This window comes from Astyanax mexicanus, chromosome 1, assembly GCF_023375975.1.
Source record: "Astyanax mexicanus isolate ESR-SI-001 chromosome 1, AstMex3_surface, whole genome shotgun sequence".
In the NCBI taxonomy this organism is placed as follows: domain Eukaryota; kingdom Metazoa; phylum Chordata; class Actinopteri; order Characiformes; family Acestrorhamphidae; genus Astyanax; species Astyanax mexicanus.
The window spans coordinates 89,640,356-89,663,097 of NC_064408.1; the positions used below are offsets into that span (position 1 = coordinate 89,640,356).

At 39.7% G+C, this 22,742-nt stretch overlaps 1 protein-coding gene across 2 annotated transcripts in view; it reads right to left on the reverse strand.

Annotated features, from left to right (window-relative positions):
* The window catches only part of ncoa2 (nuclear receptor coactivator 2), an 81,566-nt gene that overhangs the window by 11,677 nt on the left and 47,147 nt on the right, over nt 1–22,742 (reverse strand). For both annotated transcript variants that reach the window (XM_007260112.3, XM_007260111.3), the window contains exons 6-18: nt 16,643–16,820; nt 15,572–15,757; nt 14,597–14,698; nt 13,364–13,504; nt 12,968–13,115; nt 10,141–11,362; nt 4,921–5,107; nt 3,612–3,806; nt 3,245–3,472; nt 2,220–2,367; nt 1,773–1,929; nt 1,340–1,639; nt 175–252 (exon numbers count right to left, since the gene is read on the reverse strand). In XM_007260112.3, coding sequence (XP_007260174.3) covers nt 175–252; nt 1,340–1,639; nt 1,773–1,929; nt 2,220–2,367; nt 3,245–3,472; nt 3,612–3,806; nt 4,921–5,107; nt 10,141–11,362; nt 12,968–13,115; nt 13,364–13,504; nt 14,597–14,698; nt 15,572–15,757; nt 16,643–16,820 — 3,270 coding nt within the window. The remainder of the gene's footprint in view (nt 1–174; nt 253–1,339; nt 1,640–1,772; nt 1,930–2,219; nt 2,368–3,244; nt 3,473–3,611; nt 3,807–4,920; nt 5,108–10,140; nt 11,363–12,967; nt 13,116–13,363; nt 13,505–14,596; nt 14,699–15,571; nt 15,758–16,642; nt 16,821–22,742) is intronic.

Genomic DNA, 22,742 nt, shown 5'->3' on the forward strand with positions numbered 1-22,742 from the left:
ATTTAGTTTTTTTTAAGTAATTGTAATAAAAAGAAAGAGTTAAAAAGCCTCCAATACATCCAATAATAATACATCATGCATCATAAGCATACTTTCTTTAGATCTGCTTGCAGTTTTGAAATACAGTTACAAAAAGGAAAACATAAAAAATCATTTGATTCATTCAGAACAAACCTGATTCGGAACATTAGGTCTTAGAGGTAGGTTCATGTTTGACACTCCACTCATCTGATTCATCATGGGCTGACGATTCTAAGAGAGAAAGAGAAACAAACTGTGAGGATGTGCTTAGAGGTGATAATTTGATGTACAGGTTACAGTTATCTGCTGAAACAAATAGCTGTTTTAGGGAAAATCTAAATTAATGGACCAAAAAAAAACAAAAAAAAAAAAACAAGGCACTGGATTAGGGATGCGCAATACTGGAAAAAAACTGGCATTGCAACATTTGTTTCTGTTATATATATTGTGATATTAAAAAATCAGAACAGAAGTCATATTATCAGTAATACACTCTACCTATATTGTAGAGTGAATTTTCATTTTCCTTTAAGCTGCAAAAATGCTTTAAAATATAACTTGACATTGCACATCCCATTATTTTTTTCCCATTATGATTTTCAGAATGATTTATGATTTTATGCTGACAGCTCTGCTGCAAATGGGACTTTTTGGTCTACACCTGAATGAGCTGAATGTAGGTATTTTAACAGGTAAATGCACTGTTATTTCACTAATTAAAAGGCTTGATTTTCCACCATAAATAAAAAGAACTCACACTCAGTAGTGACAAAGAGGCAACGAGTGGTCAATATGGAAATAAAAGAAAATCAGACCTGGAAACAATAAAATGCAAAACAAGGTCAAGCAGCTGTTCCATAGATATCCAGCAGGGGGCAGTTAGTCCTACACTGCACTGTATTAACAATGCATGAGAGTTCCAGATAGTGGCAATTCAAACACAGATGTGAAGCATCCTAATCCCCCTGTTAAGTTAAATGTTTCTCCTGCAGTGAAGTAATGATGGCAGTAAAAATAAAAATAGCTTTCCAAAAAACAACTTAAGAAGAACAGCAGCAGCAGCAGCTCCGAAAACACTGCTACTAAGTACTGAGTAAGTTCTCCAGTTCCAGTGTGCATCCGCATAGGACCATATAAAAAAAAAAAAAAAAATCATTTCTTATTTGAATTTAATTTGTATTAATTATTAACTATGGCACCAGAATGCACCAGCATAAGGTGAAATGGAAATTAGAAAAAAAAAAATATAGCTGTATAGTAACTGATTTCTAAATAGTAAGCACTATCGCTGCAGTCTAGTCTAACTGTGAGCATGTACCTGTTGTGCCTGTAGCCGATGCTGCAGCTGCAGCCTGAGTGCATTCGGTTGATTTGGGATGACCGCTGTGGGTCGTAATCCCGGTCGGGACGGCATTCGGATCATGGGGAATCCGGGCCGCTGTCCCATTGGGCCTGCCATGTTGTGGTAGCCACTGGGGTCCTGCAGAGGGGGGTAACCACCCTGACCCATGTGGGGCTGTGGGGGGCCATACTGCTGCTGGGTGAACATGGGGGGCTTCTGATCCATCATCATGCTGGGATCCTGACCAGAGAACTGATCAGATTCTACAGGACCACCCTGAGAACAAACAGATTAGTCAGTCATTTGTATTTTGTGTGTGTAGAGTGCAGATACTACAGAAAACTATTTTGTCTTAAGGCAATCTGCCTAGGTCCTGAGAGAGGCAGGGGCTGGGAAGATGGAGCTGTACCTGTCCAACCAATGCAGGAATGCCCAGTGCACGGTCAATCTCTTCCAGACCATCGAAGTCCTTCAGCGCAGTGTAGAGCTGATTAAGCAGCGTCCCCTCATCAGCCGGACCTTCAGGTGGACAGAGAACGTCCTCCTGAGGGGCACTGTAAACAGGTCTAAAAGTGAATAAAAAGATATCAAATATTGGAATTAATACAGAACAGACATTTCGCATCTGAGCTTCTTTTTAACCAGGGAATTCCTTAATGTTGCAAGTAGGTTAACCTAACGCAGATTGTTTATTTGTAAATCTGAGTGCACCTTTAGTCTGAACACTGAATAGACTGGAGTAGTATGGCAGGTGTGTGTGTGTGTGTGTGTGTGTGAGAAAGAGAGAGTGAGAGAGAAGGGAGTTGTAGTGCAGTGTGCTGGCGGAGGAGGCGGTGACAGTAATTAAGCTGTTTACCTGCTCGGGTTCCCAAAGGGCAGTGGCAGCGACTCTATGGGCATCATGCTGTCCGGCCATGGAGCCGTCTGATTGGGCGGAGCCTGCTGCTGTTGCTGGGGAAACGGGGGGCCTGTCAGGCTCATGTCCATGTCCATGTTGGACTGGGCTGGAGGAGAAACAGGACAAAGGAACAGACACAGACATGCATACAAATATGTTAAGGAGGATCTGCTGCATGAGAAGACAAAGCAAGCTTTAAAGAAAGAACAACTGAAAAAGAGATCAGACCTAAGATCATAAAAACCTAACTTTATGTCTCACAAAGAAGAAACAAGTGATTAGCCTTCACTGCACCCTTTACCCTTGCACTGGTAGGTTTAGCTCAGGACAACAGATTGTAAATAAGCTGTGGACCAATCAAGCTTGATGTTCAGATATAGGTGTACAATTGTTTATTAGTAAACACATGCCTGTACGATTCCTGATCAAAGCAAAAGTTTAGTGACAAATCTCACGAGATGAGAAAACTCACGAGACATGGGACTATTATGTCCCATGTTTTTTTTTTGCTTTGTCCCATAGAAACACTCCCATGTGATATTGCACGTCACCTTGCTATGAGTAAAAGCTTGTTAAAAGTACTTTTCATATGCAAGTGTGTATATTAAACAGAACATGCTAGGCCAAAGAAAGATTGGTCTAACAAAGATTGGTGTTAAACAGTATCAAACCAATCCCATCACTGGAAACACATACTCCTGTCTTTCCAATTGCGACTAAAGTCAAAAGCTGATCTTTACTTCAACTTCAGAACTGTTAAAAACGGCTATGTATTGTATAAACCTAAATCCAAAATCACATAATATCTTTACAATCTTGCCATGATTTGTTATTTAATATATAATATGACTATGATGTCATACGCAAGTACAAGATAAACAATAAAAATTAATAAAAATATAAATATGTTGAGAATTTTTTTTTTTTTTTTCCATAATCCCCCTGCTGAGTTCACGACTATATCTACATCTGTATTTATTTACCATTGGACATCATCTGACCCTGCAGCATGGCTCGGGGTCCTGGCTGTCCACTGGCTCTCATTCCCATGTTGGGGTTGGCATTCTGAGCCATGCGGGCCTGCAGTGCCCCCTGCTGGAGAGGCTGAGTGGGGGGAACTGCGGAGGATGGTGAACTGCTGACTACTCCGGACCCCTGAGACACCCACACATCCTGCTGGAGACCTGCACGTCCACCAGCACCACTCATCACTGTGAGGCAGAGAGACAGGTGGAGAGGTGTATGAGAGAAAGAGTGAAAGAGAGGAGTAAGAGAGTAAAAGAAATATTATTTTAAACGTCTCGCTCTGTGTGCGTGTGTGTGTGTGGTTGGCTGGGGAGATCCACTTACCTGGCATATTGGGCTGGTTGTGCATGACCCCTTTGTTTCCCAGCATGCCTTGCTGCTGCTGTTGCTGCATCAGGGAGTATGGGCTGGTGTTCCTCATTAGAGGGTACTGACCTGGAGAAGCTTTAGCGGCCATGTTCATCTCCAGAGAAATACTTTGCCCAGGAGTCCGGCCAGGATGCCTTGGACCACTAAAGTCTAAACACACAAATTAACACGGTAAATGATACAGATTCACAAAAAACACACAAAAAACAGCTATAACAACATTTAACATATTGAAAGAAATAACCTTGGGCCAAACAGGGTAATAAAGTGCTAAGGACTGTAGACACTTGCTTACAACGTGGACTGAACTGATTGTTTACAGGAGCTGTAGAAGAAACCAGTCCCATTTCAAACTATTTATAAATTTACATTATTTTCATTACTACTAAGGGGGTGGGGCATGGGAGGTTTTTTTTCTGGTTATTTGGTTAGAACATTTGGTGTAACCACAGATCGATTGATCTAGATTACAACTACACCAATAACAAATAAATAAAAACTAAACAAAATGACTACTATTTTGTACAGAGGAAATAATAACAGAACATTCTTGGCCACATAATTTGCAGTTATGGAGTCACTTAATTAATATCGTTACAGCATCAAGCATATCCCCTTAATCAATTTTTGGAGGGAGTTTTCCCTCCACAAAATGTAAGAGGAGACTTCTAGATTCTATAAACTATTTTTACCTTTACCCACAGACTCAGCCCCAATTCATTGGAAGGCAGTCGATATAGGTCCCCATACAACACTTTCATGAAAGGTAGGTAGCTATGCTATAAACAATATTAATTAGCTTTCTGGATTCTTATTTCAGACTGTATTTACTTTGGAAGATACAACCATAAACCATCTAAAATCAAACAAGCCACTTTTAAGAGTTTCATTCTGGCTTGAAATAAGTTAAATATAGACGTGCACATAGTCTGACATTGTTACAGTAAAAACCTACACCGATGTATTCACACACTATGCACTGATTTACTTTGATTGATTGTGTAAAAAATGTGCCCTAAAGTGATTGAAAAGTTCAAAATATTTAAAAACTACCTCAAATAGTCTGAATAAATCAGCCTGGACAAAATGTTTTCCACAGTCTACGCTAAGATTAAGAACTCAGCCAGACTGTAAGAACTGAGCAGTGTTGTTTATGTACGTGATCACAGTTTAGACACGCCATCAGTCCCTTTACCAGTTAATCTGCACATGTATGTGTGAATGCAAATGTATGTGTGTGTGTGTGTGTGTGTGTGTCTCTCACTTTGCTGTGCCATGACATGCATTACTCTCTGCTGCTGCGTGGCTCCGCCCTCCCCAGTGATCTGCAGGATGTCATTGATGATGGACTGCTTGTCCACTGCAGCAGGCAGAGAAACGGGCCGGCTCTCGGAGAATAAGCCTGGCTGAGCGTTGTGCAGGTCATCCAGGATGTCATCCAGCTCACTCGACTAAACACACACACAAACACACACACACAAAAACAAAGAGTTAAAAGTCAATACAGAATCAAAAATGATTTAAGATTTTCATTTCACCTTAATTAAAAATTAAATATAACAACTAAAAAAAAGTTTTAAAAAGTCTTCAGATAAGAACTTCAGCTTTATTGTGTTAAAATTAAATACAGTATGTAAGATTTATACATGTTTAGATTCTGGAACTATTACATGCACAGCTAAAACATATGAAAAATGTAAATGAGTTATAAAAACATACTGTGATACAAATCTTTGATCATACAGCCCAGTCTTAGTTATATTATATTTAAAAAATTATATATTTTTCTGATTTACAAGAAAAACAAACAACAAAATATCTCAGAAGTTGAGCCACCACAGATGTATTGCCTTATTTGTTGGCCAGTCAACTAACGTTAAGTGTAGTTGGACACGTTGGCTGATGATCTCACTATTTTTTTACCTGATCAAGACCATAAAGTATTTAAGGGTTTACACTCTTTAAACAAAATTATTTTGTTTAGACCAGTACTACATAATTAACTGCAATCAACAATTTTAATGTGCAACTTTAATCCTGATTAACAGTGGTAAACTTGATTCCTGGGCAAACCCAAAATCCAGTAGTGAAGACCTCACTAACCAACTGTTTCCCTTCCCTGTAAAATCTATAGTTACGTGTTACAGTGGGGTTTGAAAACCTGAGACTTATATCCCACCATACAGATAGGAGGACACACGCTATGCAGCTAACGCTTTCCTGTTGAACACACACACAGAGACAGAGACAGAGAGAGTGAGAGCGAGAGAGAGCGAGAGAGAGAGAGAGAGAGAGAGAGGAATCTAGGCCAACCTTCACACTGAGTTAAAGGAGGCTGAATATTACTCCATTCGCTCTGGATCAGTTACCATTTTAAAGGCCAACACACAACATCAGCTCTTTCACTTCAAACTTAACATATCTGAAACCCACACACACAGGTCAGAACGCAGCATGACTTCACACAGCACACAAAGTGTTTTTTGGCTATAGCTTCAATGTGTTCTTATTCAAGCATAATGCTATTAAATATCCAAAACCAATAAAGGACAGCATCCTGAAATCCTGTACGATCAAAAGCAGTAATAAAACTTCAATTACAATTAATCAAAAATATTTGTTCCTATCCATCATAATTAATCTCATTATTTCTATTACAAATGCATTATTAAATCACAGTTAATCAGAAATATTGACATTGTTTTAAAATCTGCTTGTCAATCAAAATTGACCCCATTATTTTAGAGACAATTGATCATATTAATTCAAACAAATTACAAGTAATCACATAATTGTGCATAGCCAATTTAAATGGCATTATTTATTTTTTATTTTGTAATTACAGATCAGAAGCAACGTTTCTGTTGCAGCTAACCACAATTAAATCTCATTATTTTGTACAGCCAAATGTGGTAGGCATTACTAATAATCTGAAAATGCAAATGTAAAAGCTGTATAAATTGTACAAGAAAAGCTAAAAAAAATAATAAATAAATAAAGACAGTATAAAACTTTCTCTCGAACGTTATGTACATAAAATATACTTAACATTCTTTTTTTTGTTCTTTAAAGCGAATATATATCTCTCAGGCAGCACCTGTAGGAAAAATGGCTAAATTGCTCGATAATATGAATAATATCTAGGCTCTGCCACCAGGGGGCAGCACATATGACATCTCTATTACAGAACAGTAAATTAATGAAGGCTCAGCAGCTCAAACTCATCAACTATTAATGCATACCTCATAACACACCCATATCCCTCTCTCATTTTCATCCCTCACTCTCTCCCACTTTCTCTTTCACTGCATTTATTCCCATCTCTCTGCCCTCAAAACCCTGGGCCACAACTCTCTCCATTTCTCTGTATGCAGTTAACTGGTTACAGTGAGCTCTCATTACTAAGTTAACTACGCCAGACTGCAAACTCCTGTGTGAAACTACCAAAGAACTTTAGTTTAGAGAAAGGCAGATGCTGTTTTTAATTTAACTGTACAGAAAGAAACTCGAAAACAGAACTGAAGTAAATCATAAGCGGCCTGCAGTGACTAACCAATTAGCTCAGATTAAACTCTGTCCATCTTTTACTTTTACTGGACTGTAATGAGGAATGATTTCCCCCCCTGAATGCAGGTTCGTCCAAGTTATTAAAACACTAACTCCAATCAAATCTATCCATACAGTGTGTCTGTAATACATCTCACACACAGACTGTAGTGTGACCGTGATCACAAACGCTGCTCTGATTTCTCACTCATCAATAATTCACATAAAGGGAGGGAGAGAGACAGGAAGAGAGAGGGACCTCACCAGCTAATACTCTGATTTTTTGTACACACTGCCCTGAAGCTAAATGCTATCCACATGTTTGTTTGACAGTAAATGCTAGCTGCCCTGCTATATCTGAAGCTAAACATTAGACACACTATTGTTTTTGAAGTTAAACACTAGCCACACTGTGGTTTTTAGCACATCTGTTTTTGAGGCTAATGTTAGCAGCTAGTCAGTTATTGTTTATAATGCTACAAGGTAACCACACTTAAGTTTAACACTAAACTTTAAAGCAAGCAACACTTTGGTCTCTGTAACTACATTCTAACCACACCTTGTCTGTTACATTAAATACTAGCCTTATTGTGGTCTCAGAAACAACAGCTGCACATTTGTTTCTAAAACTAAACACCAGCCGTACTTGCCTGTAAAAAGCTAATTGCTAGCTACTATTTTGTTTCTGATGCATATTTGATTTATAATGATAAATGCTATCCAATTTTTGGCAATATGATGCAACATGCTAACACTTGCTTCTGAAGTTTAAAGCTAAGCTTTAGACACATGCCCCACTCTTGTTTCTGTACCTCAACGCTAGCTGTTTCAAAAGCTAAAAGTAAGGTGCACTTTTGTTTTTAAAGCTAAATGCTAGCAACACTTTTGTTTGAGGCTAAAAGTGAACCAAACCTCTGTTTATATAATGCTAAATGCTAGTTTTTTTTTTGTAAAGCTAAAAGCAAGCTGCACTTCTGTTTTAAAGGCTTTTCACACCTAAAAGTCCAAAGTATTTTGTAATTATGTTGTATACATTTGGTCCAGTTATTTTTTATTTCTTCCACACTGCAGTTTAGTGAGAAAACTTTACTACATCCTGTCGTCATCAGCTACGTTAAATGCGTCTCTTTACTTAATATCATTTGTTTTCAAATTCTAGCACCCTGTCACCAATTGACTCGCTTTTGTGTACATGTGGAGCAGGAGTTAAAAAGATTATCCTCAGATTCAATTTTATTTCTACTTATAAATAAAGGTTAATCTACTGTTACAGTACATACATGAAATCCCAGTCTAAAAGTAAGTGCCCATACTGCTGCCTGACGCACCTGCACAGCAAGTGGCTTTGGATTTTAGCAGAACACCTATTCTTTTTTTTTAAAGGAAACAGCTAATCCGCCCTGCCCATGTGTGTGTTCGTGCCTCAGCATCTTTCTCATCATTCTGCTAGTCGCCCTCCCACCATGATCCTCCTGAGCTCTAATCACTCTCTCCTTGGAGAGGGCCCTATGGTGCGGCTCGCTCAGGAGGCCCTTTCACAGGAACTCATGGGTTTTTCCTGGGAACTGCAGGGCAGAGAGGATGCTACACTAACGCACTAACAGCAGCTCTACAGAAAGCTGACTGACACTGAGGGCAGTTTATACAACTTCTGGTTCAGAAATCAGTCTAAGGGCTTAACCAGTTTCTTAATACTTCATAGTACAGGTTTCTTCATTCATCAACATACATAAAAGCATTCAGGTAATTTGTCTGAGATTTTATTTGTGTTGTGTGTGTGTGAGTGTAATGGGTGTTGGTAATAGATGTGTGTTATGTTAACAGCTTTGGGAATCCACAAGCATTATCTGCATACACTGAGAACTGACCTTCACTCAGAACCCCCCTCTGCCATCATAACTCAAGACACCCCCTGGCCAAATGAAAGTTTCTCTGTCTCTTAAGTCTCTCAAGAGTGTGAACAGGGCTGGTGTGTATGTGTGTACGCATGTATCAGGCTCGATGGGGGCCCAGTGCCAGTGCTAGAGGGCAGCGCCAGCCGCCACTGAAACGATTATTATTTTGAAATGTCACAGTGCCACTTTTGAACATGGCTGCCAGTTTCCCACAGCTCCAGCTTCCTGTGCAATGGGAGTGTGGGTCTCATTTTCTCCCAGTGTCTCTCTCTCGTTCTCCCTCTCTCTTTACAGCCCACTGAGTCATTTATATCCCTGCTGTTAGCCTAGCGCCTGAATCTGGGTCTCCACCATCCAGATAAATCTGCTCTGTGCTCTACTTTACAGAGAGAGAGAGACAGACTATTAGCCATCACATCTGGATGTGAGAGTGAGTGAATGTGTGTGTGTATGTATGTGTGCGAGAGAGAGAGAGAGAAAGAGAGAGAGAAAGAGAGAAGAAGGCCAAGACTGAAAGAAGCAGAAAATTCAGGCTCTTTGCTGTATCACAATTAAAGCAACCTGATGGACAGGTACACAAAGATTGGTAGCTTGGTAAAATGACCAAAGTAACAAATTAATGACCAATGTCCCCAGGATGACCAGTGACCTACAGGATGTGTGTGTGGGACTCTACACTGAATGATGCCAGTCACAATCATAAATACAAACTGTGGATCAAGGAACACTAAATGCCTGGAAAAATAGAAAATGGAAATAAAATGTCACCTCCATCTGGCACCCACTAACAGGCTTAGCCCAAAGCCTGCTGGGCAGTGTTCAACATCAGTCACAAACTAACACCTCACATGATCATGCACCTTGCACCACATATATATGCACCATGTATAAAACAAATGAATAGTTGTACTCTTACATGCAGCACCTTTTACTAGGCCAAAAGACAAGAAACTAACAGCATAAAGGTGGTTTGTAATCAGATAACACTTCCCCAGGACATCAACCCCCCTAGAAGTTACCCAACTAATTCCATTTGGACTCACCTGCTCTGTTCGCTCATATCCAGTGTCTGGTTTTTCCACCTTCACCCCGCCCATTTTAACACCTTCCGTCTTGATCTCTCCTGGTTCCATTTTCACACCTTTATCCTTCATCATGTTATCGTCTTTGTCCAGCAGGTAGCGCAGGAGAGCATTGTCCTTCTTCTTTGGGCTGACGGGCTCCTGTTTGGGGACTAGATCAGGCACATTAGCACCCCCTCCCGAGCCATCCTGGCACATTTCCTTCCCTGTGGCTTCTGCCGTGAGTTTGGCCAGGTCCACTGGAGATGTGCTGTTCTGGAGGAGCCGGTGAAGGATCTTGTGCTTCTCCTTCAGCGATGTGGCATGGCTGCCTGAAGCTCCAGTCTGACCTCCAGGCCCTCCAGACTGATCTTTGCATCCGAGTTCTCCACCTAACAGAGGTGGTGAGGTTGACTCTATGGGCTCTGTTTTAGTGGTTAGAAGCTGAAGGAGCTTAGTGTGCCCTTTGTTGTCGGGTAGCCTGTTTTGCAAATCCCCAGAATCTGGATTTCCTTTATCATCTCTTTGCTCTTCGCTGCCATCTCCCTGAACGTTTCCGTCATGCTCTACTTGAGAGTGATCTGCATACGACTCTGAGCCCCCCAGCTTGTGCAGGAGGTGAGGGTTGACACCTGCTGGGTTAGCTGGCGATGCCAATTTTCTTTCTGGCGATCCCAGAGCTGGGCCTAAGCTGATGTTGTGGCACTCACTGAGTGCCTGAAGGGCGTTGAGAGAGCTGCTTGTGTACCCGTGGGCACCGCCCACATTGCCACTACTGTTGCACACGGGCACCGGTGAATGGAGGGCATTTGCAGGCGAGAACTGAGGGGGAGGCATTCGAGGAGATCCAGCTATGCCAGGGCTTGCACGATGCCTGGGAGAAAGCATGCCAGGGCTACCCTGAGATGGGCTGTTCATTTTTAGGGAGTACCCGCTACCCTGAGGTGTGGCCCCCTGCATAGGTGCAGCATGACCCATGGTGCCGGGGCAGCCGAAGCGGTAACCCTGAACTGGACCCACCGCCGTCGAATCTTTAGGGGCTCCTGGAGATGGAAAGGTGGAGGTGTTGCTGCTGATGGTGCTGTCTTGACCCTGCGAGGAACCGGCCGAGTTAGGCGAGGTCATGGAGGCCATCGGGTTCATGGGTTTGCCCATAGGTTGGCCAGTAGCCATGTCAGGCGTCATGCCACATACAGTCTGCTCCCTAGAAAAGACACCAGCAAAAGAAAGGTCACAAACTGAGAATACATAATTTGCCACCATCACTATTATAAGAACTTTTGAACCATCAAACCTGAAATTGAAAAAAGATAATTTGATTATTTAGCATTGAATACACAACTATGGTGCAGCATTATGAAAGAATTAGTACTTTTGATACTGGGCTAGCCCTACAGGTGGAATGTTTAAATTAACACACTACCCATTTCTCAACAAACCCAATGGCAAAATTAAAGCATGGTTGTGACAGCAAATGCTCTGGAAATGCAGATGCTCCCAGTGGGGCCTGGAAATCTTATTAAAACTGAAAGATGGAGTGACGGTTGGAGCGATTGTGTTGCAATAAAACATTTGGGAACAATCTGTGTAAGTAGCACCTGTAACCCAGATCTGATGAGTTACAGAAGTTGAAAAAAAAAAAAAAAAAGTGTGCATGCATGCTTAATTATTATTGTAATAAAACATCATATTTCCAAATCAATGCAGTTAAACAGGCTCTTCACATTAGTTACATTATTGACTTGTCGTACAATATATAGGAACATAACCTTTCTGCTGACCTCATTTTTGCTAACCTCAACACTGCACTGTTTAACTTAAGAAAAGCCCTCTAAACTTTGCACCTAAACTAATGCAACCCAATGCAAATGCACTATTATGCTATGATATTGATATTAGTATATCAGTGACATTCGTCATTAGACAGATGCGTTGCAGGAGGTTTTTAAGAAACATCTGATGAGAAATCTTCAGGATCTAGTGCTTATAGCTACACACAGTGTGTTGAAGGAGCCTGCCGCAGATATTAACACACAAAGGGGGCTTTGTTGATAGCGCAAAAGGCTAAACTAGAGGGAGAAGTTACACTGTCTGTAAAAGCTGTGTTTTAAAAACTGAAAGCTCCCCCCTGAGTAACAGCCTGGGTTTAATGTAGATCTGTATGGTACTCTTGCTGAACACTGTAGCTATTGTTTCACTTCACGCTCCCTCACACAGAGAGGACGGATGGAGGAGGACGATATGTTGAAAATATTATATCATAATATATTCAAAATAAACAATTAACATGAATGTGATATTACTATAAAAAAAATGCACTGGTAAATATTAGATTTTAAACTACTACTCCAAAAAGATCCTTGATATGCTCAGAAAAGCATACTTTATACTAATAAAATGTATGATATTAATAAAATACAAACATATTTCCCTACTTTACTGCTTTGATCAATCTAAACCAGGTATGTTATTAGAAGTCAACACCAAAATACTACAAACCTGACAGTATCGGTTATCAATGATACTGAAAGGAACTTTCAAAACTACCCAAACCATCATAGGTACATTAGATACACACACACACACACACACACACACTACATAAAACTATGATAGTTTTTCTAAAATTAGATTAGTCCCAATATATTGCCTTGCATCCTGTATCACAACATACTGAATCAAAAGCTCTGTATAATAATGTATATCATTTATCACCAGGTTCTTGGCAATACACAGCCCTAACATACACAAAACTGGCACCAAGCAGTGGCATAAACATACACGCAATATAAACAGTGAAGAAACATACCTCTGAAGGATGTGCAGGGACATGTACAGCTGCGGCTCGTTGGTGGCTGGCGATCGGACCAGTTTGCTACGAGTGTGAGCAGAGACTATGGTGCCGTCGGACAGAGAGAAGCGGTAAACTGGACTAAAGGCCTGACCATGCCTCAGCACTGCACACATAACAAAAACACAGCATTAAACACTCCATACAAACTTAATTCACACAAACACACACAATAAGCAACAGTTTAAAATTACTAGTGTTAAACCAAAGTGAATTATGTTTATGATCTAATAAATAATCATTGGTTGAATTGTGGCCTTAAATAAAAGGTGCTCTCATTTTAAAAGTCAAACCACCCATATATAAATGTCCAGTTTTTTTTGTTCTGATTATTACACAGATATGAACTCTGACCTTCTTGCTGGTGCCGTTTGGCATAGCTCATGTCTCCATCGTTCTGTAGGTGGAAACGCTGAATACACCTGCGCACCAAATCCTCCCAGCCCGGCTTCATAGACGCCCGCAGCAGACTGGTGTCCAGAGAGGTGATTTTTCCTGTGTACACGAACACAAACACTCAAAGTTACAGAAAAATGCCAGGAACGGTGGGCAGTCATAGCAGTGCATTTGGGAATGATGCTCTTGCTAAAAGGCCAGAACAGTGACAGCTTGCTCAACTTGGGTATCGAACCCACAATGCTGTTATCAATAACCTGTTGCTCTAACCACTGGCAACCACTGCTTCACACTGAACACAGTGGGCACCCTCTGTTGTGGAACCCGGAGTAGCACAGGGATTTAAGGGATGTGCTCAAGGGCCCAACAGTGGCAGCGTCTGGCTGGGTATTGAACCCTCAACCCTGTTATTAACTAACACTGATCTTTAAGAAGTTTCAGTTGAGACCACATGTCTCATTAAAATAAAATGTTAATGTATACATTGTGACCCCTACGCCTTACACACAGATACTGAACACACAGACACTCAACACTCAAACAAAACACACCCAAAAGGTCATTAAATAGTATAACATTAAAATTTCAAAATGTGACCTTTATGTAATGTGGTTGCTACAGCCTATAATGTGTTATTAGCTAAGTATTAAATTGTAAATGCACACAATTTTTGACCACAGGTTTACAAGTACCACAAATTCTGTCCGCAATCCTAAGCAACCACTGGAAACTACATGTGTTCTTACATAGTGGTTAATAAGAAAACACACAAGTGGAAAATTGTGCAAAATTATATTTTTGAGGATAAGAGATGGCTGAGAGAGATCCCTGACTGGTCAACTGACCGTGAAATATCAATGTAAGCAATTGTGATTGTTCATCCTCATCATTGTGTTGTTTTTTTCATTACAAGGGTGTTAAAATGTTTGCAGCAAAATGCAGTTTACAGTTCTCATACATATCTGTAATAAACTGCTGCACAGAGGCTACTGACTGCAATAACACGGGCGAGTCTAACAGACAACACCAGAGCATCGAAGCTGCTCCTTTAAACATCATTCAGTTTTACACTCAATTCATGTTTTACTGAGCGGAGGTGCGTGCAGATTTTCTGCAGCTGAGAAATGATTCAGAGCATGTGTGTGTATGTGTATGTGTATGTGTGTATATACAGGATGTTGTCATGGTTACCTTGGAGATCCTGCCGTGTGGTGAAGCTCTCGTGTGTGGGGAGCATCGGCCGCTCTTTCATGGGAACTCTCCGTGCGACACAGATCAGACAGGACTGCAGATCTACAGACAGAGAGAGAGAGAGAACATGGACACAGCAGAGTTCAGGAGCAAAGCTGATGAATCGTTTCTTTTCATTAATGTAAAAAAAAATACATAAATAAAACTCATTTTACCAGATTATTAGTGGTTTACTCATTACTGTGATACACAACTTGCCTGGATATTATTGGCTGAAGTGACATAACTTAAGTACTTGTAAAAATATAATACACACATTTGTATATTTTATAGACATAACAGTATCAGTATCAAACTGATAATTGGTTTTAAAAGATTTTCATTGGCCCTTAAACTATTCATTATATAAAGAATTGAATTTGGGCTCCATATGGTACTATATCTAGAATTGAATGTAAATGTAATGCTATGTCAGGATTGTGGTGCATCAGTACAGATGATCTTGCCCAACATTGTATGAATACAAATAAATAAGTAAATGCATTTAAAAACAACTAGTAGTCACTAAAACAAACCTGATTTAAAGTATATGTTCCAAGTTACTGAAAGCAACTGATTGGCTGTTGCAAAGTGTGACTTGGATAAATGGGAAAGCCAACTGAAGTGAACATGATATCTCTATGCTTTTTCAAGCTCACATTTTATATATATATATATATATATTGTTGCATCCATGCAAAAATAGTGTATTGTTTTGTATATTTTTAACTTTTTGATACAATGTGATTCTGGCAGTGGTTCTTTACTTGATAGAATTTTATGATGAATGCCAATAGAAATGTAGCTTGTAATTTTTAGTAATTCCATCAAATATGGAAGTTTTTAGCATTTTAAATATATTTGGTGTGTCTGTAGCGCGTGTGAAAAGTTTGTGCATTAAGTAAGTACTGATGTGCAGCGAATGTCTCCCCTCACCCTCTCCCTCCTCTCTGATAGACTTTGGCTCAGAAACGGCAAAACACTGCATGGTTTCGTATTTCTGCTGCGCCTCCTGCTCCTGCGCCTCCTCCTCCGGCTCGCTGTGTGGGTTCACCAGCATGCGGCAGTTAAAGGTGTGGCTGTTCCTCCGAGGATTCTCACTGGACCACGGCACGCCATTTACTGCCACAGATAACACAACAATCACCTCATCATCATAAATCACTTAATTGTGACATGATCAGATCTGAACTGATATTATCACACCTGAGCAAAGTCTACTCTAATCAATCTATTACAGTTTTAAATGATCTTCCTCATTTCTGATCATCTGTAAAGACTGTTTATAAAAGAAAAGAGGACAAAATATGAAAAAGGGAACGAAGAAGTGTAGAAGACAAAAGAGAAAAAAGAGAAGAGATGAGAAAAGAACTGAAGAGAAAACAAAAAAGGAAGAAAGATAAGAGTTCAAAGATAAAGAAGGTAGAGGGGAAGAGAACAGAGGAGATGGGAGGAGATGATACAAGAAAATTAGTAGAAAATGAGAAGAGAAAATAAACTAGAACAGAAGAAAAGTTAAAATCTGCCTGTTTACTTTCAGCTTCACAAACACATATCCACACTTTAGATTTAAGAAGAAAAACATGGATTAAATCACACTCAATTCCTGGCAGAAAACAAATCTGTAAAAATTAAATTTAAAATCTCTGTTGACTAATTCATTTTTGTATCTGTAATGCAGTAAATGTTTTCTGGGCTGCGCCTGCAGGACGCAGAGATAAACAGTAATAATTGTTGATTATTCAATATATACAATTGACTATCAATTAGTCCACTACAAAAACAATCATTAGTTACAGACCTAAAGTGCAAAAATATTGCCAACATTTTACACTCAAGGAAACTGCAGGTAACACAAATTAATTAATTAAACTTTATATGCAACAAAATCTAAATCTGCACATTTAAATGCATTACCAAGAATTACCCGAAGCTCTTTGTGCGTTTTTGCGCATGTGATTTTTTACTAGTGAATAAGTACAGTACATGTCCAGTGCCGACTCTTACCCAGTGATTTGGGGAGCAGGTTTTTGATGAACTCTGCATGGTCTCCTACGTGCAGGATACTGTAAACACTGGTGTTCATCAGCTCCTCCTGATTATAGCGCAGGTACTGAGACACGTTCTCAGACACAAACACTATATTACCCTCCATATTCACCACAAAGAAGAACCCGTCCAGGGCCTGAGAGAGAGAAAGAGAGGGAGAGAGAGGGGGAGAGAAAGACATGAGACATATCACTAAAAACAGTTAGAAAAAATCTTGCAATGGTCACTTTACATTGGCATCTTTATTCTGAAAAATAAGAACAGAATAGGCATCTCATTTACTGATCTGATCACCTTCCAGAGAAGCACTCACACATCACTCACTTCAGTCGCTTATTCAAACAAGGTTAACCAATTAAAAAGAGAGAAAAGGTGATAAAGTGAATGACTATTAAAAAGGGCACTATTATTTTTTTTTTTGGGATACTCAAATTTCTATAACAATAAGGCCAGCAATAAAAAAAACAAAAAAAAAAACAAGATATTGGTCTGACTGGATTGTCTTTTATATTTTTCATTTTAAAAACAACTAAATGTTAACAGAGGAGTATGTATTGGCTAGATTGGGAGTTCTATTCTATTCTATTTATTTCTTACCATGTAATTCAGCATACCAAAAGGCACATTACCAAAATAACCAGAATGTTTAATTTTGCATAATTCTCTAAACAAACACTGAAAATCAAACCTAAACTCGCCTGCTTTACTTGATATAACCTTTCATTGATAGAAAAAAATCTGTCACATCACAAAACAAAAATCTGGTAAAGATCAACAACAGTCCAGCCCATACTATCAATGTTATATTGTTAAGAAAAATAAGAGAATCAAATTCAGCTGGGAGAGCAGAATAAATAAGTGGATTATTATTCATATTACGTAAACCTATATAAAAAAGAGAGAGGTCACAATATAAACTCTGTCAGTAAACACAATTAAAAACACCCACAAATAGGCAGTCATCATTAAAACACCCCCACCATGTTTTTGCACACACAAGATAAAGCCATGTAAAGGCATGTAATAACTGTGTGCATGTGTGTGTGTGTGCTTTAATTGAGTAGGTCGAGAGTATCAGTGGAGTGAATGTAATGATCTGCTGGTACATTTACTCTTCAATTCAGCTCAAACACAATGAAGTAATCAGCTCTGTAGATACACAGCCCCTTCAGCTGCTTCAGCGATGAGTCTATTTAAACAGCCCAAGTGTGTGTGCGTGTGAGTGTGTGTGTTGGAGAAAGAGAGAGAGAAAGAGAGAGAGGGGGGAGAGAGAGAGAACCTGGAGCAGCTGCTCACCCTCATTCCCAATGCAGATTATAGGTTACAGCTCTATCAGTACAGCCGTGTGTGTTTCTGGTACATGGGTTTAAAGGAAGGGGAGCAGATACAGTCATGTTTATTGAATTACAGAGTCATGGAGTCACACAGTGTCAGAAACTAAATAAGCATGTCGATTATAGCTTGGCAAACAATGAACGCCACACAATTTGAGGAATGACACGACTGAATCAGCTACATCTTTTATTTACATAGATTTTCCCTTTCCACCTTAACTAGTGTAGAAGTTACATTGTGGCACCAGGAGCAGCTGTTACATCTCCCCTTTTCTCTCACTTCACACTCAAACAATACTATCTGTTTAAGGTGGAATGGACAATTTGAGTAAGTTAATTCAACTCTCTTAATATAATTTCAGAAGTAACTAAACATGTATATTCAGGTTCCCAGCCGTGTACAGTGATAAAGCACATATACTAGTCTAATTAAGTATTAACACCCTGTTAGATACTGTACAGTAGGAGTTAGAGTAAAATGTTCTCCAATCAGTGAAGATCACCACTCTTTACGCTGGGGGGGAGAAAAAAAAAAAAAACTAATATCCTAATCAAAGAGTCCATTTGTAAAACCAAATAACCATATTTGTCAAGGACATAATTTCTCATTTTTCTAATAAGCTATCAAATAGGTAAATTAACAAATCCAACTTCATTCACTTTACTTTTCTACACCCAAACCCAAACACTGGACAAAAGGAAAGCTCTACTGGAATTTTGCTAAATATAAAATCCGAAACATTTTACCGCAATTGCTCTGCAGCACAATGGAATTTAACCTCCACATTTATCTTAGCAGTAAATCTATCCTATCAATAAACAGACACGACACATTCAGGAGCACTGGGCAGCCACCTCAGACGCAGGGAGCATATATATATATTTTTTTTTTTGGTGTTTAGGAAAGATATAGGCATAGTGGAAAATAGACATCAGACATTAGGGTCTGACAGAAAATGTGATATTTACAGCAGAATGCACAAAATTAAGATCCTAAAAATTATTTGGCACCTTGGCTTGGCTGCATTTGTGGACGGAGCATGATGTGTATTTTCTGCAGTACAGAGGAGTGTTTACTAAAAGAATGCCGTTTTAATTTGCACTAAAGTGTTAATTAGACCACTGAAATTCTCACCACCCTGAAGACCCCTTGTACTTATAGTAAAAAAAAAACATGTGTGTTCCTCATTTCTACAGAAGGCAATTAACGCAATAGTTCAAATCAGTTTTGCCCCCCTTCAAACTGATCAACCCAGTCATGTTAGGTGCCAAAGAAGCTAACATATAATGAAAGGCTATACCCCACCATTAGTTTTGTGCTAACCTAAGCGGACTAACAATATTACATACTGCTGAACAGCATTATGCTGAATTCTGAGTCTGTGATGCTCTATGATGAGCTTGGCTGTCATACACTGGAACTCTTTGAAAATTTGTTTGATGATGGAAAAGATGAAGTGGAAACTTCAGGTAAAGCAGTGCTTTTTCGCAAATGTGCATCAGTTGCACAGTGTCCACTATTCAGTCAAATGTCAGATATGGGCCACCTAAAGAGATATTGTGAACATAGCCTCCTAGAAGATCTCTGAGGGAAATTAAGTCTGGCTTTGCCATTCTACCTTTAGGAACAAGAATGTAATTGCTGCAAAGTTAAAAGTGCTGTGGAAAATCTGAATGTGAAGCTGGCCAAGGAGAATCTAACTTCATCTTCCCGCTGAGGGTGTGATTATTTGCATCATGCTTGGTGGCATTTGAAGTTCTATCGCTTGTTTGCAAAGCAAGCTTTGCAGTTGCCGTGTAAAACTACTAAACCAAACTTCAAACATGAACTGAGCTGATTGATTTAAGATATACTAGAAAACCAAGTACATCCAATGTGAAGTATCTCTTTAAAAGCAAAAACAAGACTGCTGCTCAAAAACATAAAAAGAGCAAATTCCTCCAGAAAGATGGACAGAATGAAGCCAAGACATACACGTGCGCGCACACACACACAGGACAGAGGGGTGGCCATCTGGTGGGCATATTAAGCAAACATCAGAGAGTAAACAGTCAGGAATGCCAAGTCCACCTTTATTAGCCCAACTAGTGCAGAAAAGTGCTGATGGTCTTGCTCTGTGTATGTGTGTGTGTGTGTGTGTGTGTGTGTGTGTGTGTGTGTGTGTGTGTGTGTGTGTGTGTGTGTGAGTGATCAGCTCTGACCCACTTTACTGCTGCTGCCCACCGCAGCACACTTGCATAACTTCCTCTATGGAGGGAGAGTGAGCAGTTTGGGTGCACACATGCGCGCACACACGGAAACAACTGGGCCCAAGTGGTCAAAGCTTGTTCACTCAGTGCCTAGGCTGGGCAATGGTGCAACATCCAATTTAATGCAGACTGTTCAAAGAGGTTTCCATTGGGAACAGCTCTAACAATTAATTTTTTCTACTTGTAGTCAACTATTTTTTTGAATCAACACTGTCAATAATGTCAACTTATTGTTGCAGCCCTAGTAACTATAAACAAGTGCATTCATGTTAAGTACTGTCCAGCATATACAGTACCAGCCAATACAGTTAAAGAAGGACCTGCATTCCAACCAGCAGCCAATATCTATCAGACCATTTTAATGAGCGTTAGCCAACAGCAAGCTAATCTGATCAGAGCACCTTCATGCAGAACACTGGCCCATATCAGTACAAACGTATACCTTTATTCTAATTATAATCAGCAAATACCAATCCAAAAAGGGCAACTCACTGCTGAGTATCAGCCAATATCAATTTGAGAAGCTTGAGTATTAATCCAATCCAGCAATTTCATCTGATCACAATACCTTAACTACTAAGTATTGGCCAATACAGTGTTAAGTGCTTTAATGCTGAGCATCAGTCAATACCAAACGAATACAGATCTAAGTACCCACATGAGTATTGGTCAATACCGATCTAAACTGAGTATTTAATATATTACTATTGTTTATTATTGTTTATTGTTATTGTTAAAATGGCTACCAGTTGCTGCTCTTATTAAATTTAAAGCTCTTACAATCGCCTACAAGGTGATGACAGTACAGGCTCCTTCCTACCTGCACTCGCTCCTGAAGGCTTACGCTACCTCCCGGCCGCTGCGCTCCTCCAATGAACGTCGCCTCGCTTTGCCAAACACTCACACAAAGCAATCCAGACTGTTCTCATACAGAGTTCCCCAATGGTGGAACAAACTACCTTCCACTACCAGATCAGGAGAATCTCTCACTATCTTTAATAAACTCCTGAAGACAGAGCTCTTCAAAGAGCACTTACTCTCCTAACACCTCTAACTACCTTCTACTACCAGGTCAGGAGAATCTCTCGCTATCTTTAATAAACTTCTGAAGACAGAGCTCTTACTCTTATAACACCTCTAACAAACTAACTACTTCTAACCTAGTTTCCTTCTTCCCCTCCTTCACTCCTCTATGATCTCCTTTAGGCCCTATCTAAAGATGTTTTTACCTTTAACTTCTATTACTTTTGTACTTCAATATTGTAAGTCGCTTTGGACAAAAGCGTCTGCCAAATGTAATGTAATGTAAAATGGATTCAAACAGAATATCGTAAATGCTAAGTATCAGTTGAAACAAATCTAAAAAGAGTACCTTAATGCAGAGTACTGACCGATACTAAAAGAGAGAACCCTTAAACTGAGTACCAGCCGGAATCAGATCTATACAGACTAACTTTAAACTGAGTACCAGCCAGAATCAGATCTATACAGACTAACTTTAAACTGAGTACCGGCCAGAATCAGATCTATACAGACTAACTTTAAACTGAGTACCGGCCAAAAACAGATCCAAACAGACTACCTTCATGCTGAGAACCACCTAATACAGATCCAGAGTACCTTCATGTTGTCATATCATCTATTGGTACTAATATGATTAAACATTATTAGGAAAAATCTATCTGTATTTGTGATCCAAAACACTAAAAACAGGATAATAAAAATACAGATCTTAATAATTACAATATAATCACAGTCCAAGTCAGCCATGATGGGTAAAGGAGCTTTTTTCCCAACAGGGCTGTGAGCTGCAGCAACCTGCACAAATGTTTAGCACGTGTCTGTGTGTGTCTGTGTTTCCAGGCCACATTGTGGGGTTTTATAGCCATGAGCGGTTTTAATTAGCCACAGCCACCAGCATGTGAACCAGCTGTCCGTTACGGAGCCTCAGCAAAGGAATGCACACTGACGATGGTTCCGCTATTTTTAGTATCCCGACAGTGACGTCGAACCTGCGGGGCTATAAATACTCCAAATACGACTTCATACAGCGTGTGTGTGCAGTGTCCTCCACAGCTTGGCTGTGAAATCACATGACTGTCTGATTTACCACACTTACAGCACTAATTCAACAGCAGGTGCCGTGCCTCCACATTCTTAAAGCGCTAGTTCAAGGAAAAACATACGCAGTTCATCAGTCATGTTTGGTGCTTTCGTAGTTTTGTAATGTAGCTACAAGGCTGTATCTAACAAGCAGCTAACAAGCAAACAAGGAAGTTTATACCGCACCAATTAGCACAGGAGCTACAAGGCTAATGTAGATTAGAAGCAATCAAATATTAGCACTGGAACTAGAGGACTAATGCAGCCAACATGTAAATGGAAGCTTATTTCCCATCAATCAACATAAGAGCTAATGTGGCTAACAAGCATCGGAAATGTATGAGCTACTAATTAGCATGGGCGCTACAAGG